The following is a 4,032-nucleotide window of genomic DNA, read 5'->3' as shown; positions in this document are numbered from 1 at the left end:
TCTTTTGGGGGATGTTTATAGGGACATGATATAAACCCTAAGGGCGTTTAACATAAAAGCAGGTATATTATCTAAATTAGTAACTTGTTATATATCGGTTTTAAATAAAAATTACATGTATACAGTTGATTTCTCTATAGGTTTTTGATTAAAATATATATTGTAAACAATTATAGCCATGATCACTTTAAAAACGGAATGCATAAACAAACGAGTTTTCGATTTGACGTTGGGGCACGCAGGAGTTCTTCCAAGTTCTTCCGTTTTATTATATTGTAATTTCATAAAGCACGGCGCATACTCAAAAAATTAGGTTTAAAATTTTTTTGGAAAGGGCATGTCAAAATTTCAGCGGTAAATATGTAATAATATAGGTATATAAACATCGATGATATCGACTGATTAAATGTGTGATGTTAGAGATCTTACTTGACTGAAATTGGTATTACAATATTTTCTAATGAGATATGGCTAACCACGTTTATTACAAGGTATTACAGTGAGGCTGACTAGTTGCTATCATAACCCCGGTTGGAAAATATGTCGTTTTTCACGGACGCATCGTAGCGAGCAACGACAATGTATGCCAGACTGTAGAGTATTTATCTTGCGTGGGGAATATTACATTTTTTCATGCACAGAAAACATAATTTTTTCTACATTTGCGCGGACGGATTTGGAGGGGTGATGGAACGGTGCCCGGGAAAAAGGGCAAAAAAATTTATGTGAGGAAAAAAAAATTTAAAACAACTGGGGGGAGATTCCCCGCGGGGAATTTGACCTAATAATTTTTGGTCTGTACGGGAAATGCGTTCCCCATGCAGACTAGAAGTGACAATGATGAAGTAATTATTATTCAAGTTTGTTTATAGATATGAATAGATATGAATTGGGTGCAAGCAAAAATTATCATAGCCACGACTTAAGATCGGTGTTACTGCGGTCATTTGCATGTTTTCTAACCTGGTCATAACCTACAACAAAATCAATATTCCTCCCAATGATATGCACAATAAGATAACCAAAATCATTCTTATTTATGATTGGCTAGTTTATGTAAAACTAGCATTGGCTGTTAGTTGTCAATAAGGGAACTGAATGTCTAAGTATTCTTTTAATCAAAAGATGATGCTTTATTCAACTGAATGAACATCTTTTAAAATGAAAATGCACACATCTAATGTTTATCCATGTAGTCTAAGTGTTGAAAGAGCTCTTGTATTGGAATATGTATGAAGTAAGTTACAGATATGTCATATTCATTTTTATTTCACTGATCTCTCAGTTCCTTGCACTGATATGAAAACCATAAAATGTTATATAGGCCTACAAAAAGAAGGAGGTATTATTTCTATTATGTGTATATTATTATAATCATCATGGTTTTTTACTTTTACTGACTATTTATCTATGAGAATAAGCAACTGACTGAGCAGTGTGTCAGAAACCCAGCTATGAAGGACTGCATAATAGTTTGAAGATTTGACAAATCAAAAATTGTTGAAATATAGAAATTACTGTATCTTGTCCATATTACCATTTTATGTTCACATCACTTTTCCTGTTTCATCTGCTTTTCTTTTTCTTCCCCTTCAGTAAATGGATGGCAGGCATCCCTTTCTGAGAGAGATATTGGCATCACATGAGGTAATATGATTTATTAGAATTAGAAATTTGCATCTTGGATTAGGATTAAGTGCAGTCCTTGAATGCATTCCTAGTTTTTAAGAGATTTAGCCCAAAGAAAAGCAAATCTGCAAAAATTAGTGTAGTGATGTTTGCTCAAGGATGATTAACAAACTCCTTTATTGTTTCTTGTAGATCATTCAATAGAATGAGATGTAGCTCACGTTACCATGGCTTAGATAATCCTGAAGTATAGTCTTTGACATGTGTAGGGAAATGTATGAATGGGAATGAAATATTCTCACATACCATGAGAAGTATCGATTCTACCGTTTCTTCTCAGAAATACATACAGTATGAATGAAACACATTAAATTCATCTCAGGTGCTCTGGTAATACTTTCATGTATATTTTCTCTTAGAAATTCTTATAAGGTACAAAGACATTGATCTGAACCCAAACCCGCAGATGAGCAGCACAGAGAGCGGAGATGACCATGCACTTGCCGACTCAGGACCCCAGGGCGACACCACAGCTCTGGGGTTCTCTCATCATTCTCTGCAGCAGACCTTGGCCACATACAGATATGAAAATGCCCTCATCAAAACAGAGTTGGCGGCAACGCTCGAGCGACATGCGAGGGAAATGGAAGAGTTGAAGTTGAAGTATCAGTCCCAGGTAAATTGAGTCAGTGAGTGAGTCAGTGAATGAGTTGGTGAATAAGTCAGTGAGTGAGTCAGTGAATGAATGAATAAATGAATGAATAAATGAATGGATAAATGAATGAATGAATAAATGAATGAATGAATAAATGAGTGAGTGAGTAAGTGAGTGAGTGAGTGAATGAGTGAATGAGAGAGTTTGAGTGTAAGTGTAAGTGTGAGAGAGAGTGAGTGAGTGAGTGAGTTCATGTGTGTATTTGTGTGTGTATTAATGCAAGTACATGTTTATCCAGATGTGTGCATGTCCTTTTTCATTGCTCTGGGTTTTTCTTTTTGTTTATTTCTTACTTTCTTTTCTTTTAGTTTTTATTGTGTAAGGTTCTTCCTTAATGATTTCCCCATTTTTGTGTATATATTCATGCTTGTGATCATTTGTATAAGATTATTTGATGTATGCATTGCCGTGACTTTATTTTTCTTCTGTTGTATGACAGTTGTCATGATACTCAAATTATCCTTCTTTCAGATGAAGGAAATTGAACAGCAGAGATTAGAATCAGAAAGGCAGATACAAGAAATACAAGATAGGTATACGGACCAAGAAAGGAAAATGCAGCAGGCAAATATGCATTTACAACAGAGAATAAAGGTTTGTGATGATGATTATAATTGATATTTTTGCTATGTAGACTATGTATGTGAGTATATATGTATTTTTGTATATGTATATATATTTTTTATTATGATTATTTTTGATTTATTAATTTATTTATATTCTTTCAACAACTTAGACCTTTACACTGTTTGAACAAGCCATATTTCTCTATTCACACTTTATACTCATTATACTTAAGTCCAAGTTACCCTGAACCACAGGCAGCTGAGGAGGACCTAGAAGAAGCAAACAAAATGAGGGAGAAAGGGAAGAGGGAACGAAATGAGGCAGACGAGGAACACCAGAGCCAGGTCACGGCCCTTCAGAACACGCTCCAAGCTCTCAAGGTTCGACTGCATGCACTGTCTAGTCAGGATATTTCTCAACTGATTGTTTTTTTTTTTCATTTTCTTTTTCTCTGCTTTCTGCTATGCATGTGCAGTTTGAGATTAAAGTTGTGTTACATAATTGTCCAAAGATTGACAGTGAAACAATATGAAAGACTTCGGGCACAGTTCATTTGGTCTTATGTACGTGCAGGTCTGGCCGTAAGTGTGGCTATCTCGGCCAAATCGCATCACTTTGATGTGATATCTGATGCTGAGGGGAGACAGCAATTACACGACCAAGAGCATCTTTTTGCTCGGTTATCTATGGGCTTATCAGGATGCAATTTCAAATTATTGTCTGTAATTTGCTTTAAGAAATGATCAATATCTATAAAGTCAACAAAATTATATTACAGATTTTATATATAGGATATTTAGAGTTAATAATCACAAAGTTTGTTTTTTTTCTTACCAAAAATAAATAAACAAGAAATAGCTACTTTGAAACTGAGAAGCTACACTTGTGTCACTGGCCCATCAAACTAACGTTATTGATTTTGAATCTGTAAATTGGTTTCCATGCTTCTTTCTTAATAAATATAAACTATGAATCACAAAACTATGCTGAAACAGGGGAGAAGTCTTTGTGCTCCATGTTCCTCAAACGAGAAATATTGCGTGGTGCTATTCAAGTGAGAGGCATGTGTGGTCAATTATGGGGGTGCTTTTTGCAGTTGAAACACTATGTCCCCGGCTGGC

General features: G+C 35.0%; 1 protein-coding gene across 1 annotated transcript; it reads left to right on the top strand.

Annotated features, from left to right (window-relative positions):
* Nucleotides 1–2,033: 2,033 nt before the first annotated feature.
* On the top strand, nucleotides 2,034–3,965 carry LOC113805081 (centrosomal protein of 83 kDa; the record flags this gene model as incomplete). The annotated part of the gene is made up of 5 exons (XM_070119837.1): nucleotides 2,034–2,305; nucleotides 2,816–2,938; nucleotides 3,166–3,308; nucleotides 3,423–3,613; nucleotides 3,907–3,965. Coding segments are annotated over exons 1-5 (726 nt in total), but the record flags the coding sequence as incomplete, so codon positions are not given.
* Between the last annotated feature and the right edge of the window lie 67 nt (nucleotides 3,966–4,032).

The sequence above is a fragment of the Penaeus vannamei genome, unplaced genomic scaffold (assembly GCF_042767895.1).
Source record: "Penaeus vannamei isolate JL-2024 unplaced genomic scaffold, ASM4276789v1 unanchor792, whole genome shotgun sequence".
In the NCBI taxonomy this organism is placed as follows: Eukaryota; Metazoa; Arthropoda; class Malacostraca; order Decapoda; family Penaeidae; genus Penaeus; species Penaeus vannamei.
This window is presented reverse-complemented; position numbering and strand designations above follow the sequence as displayed.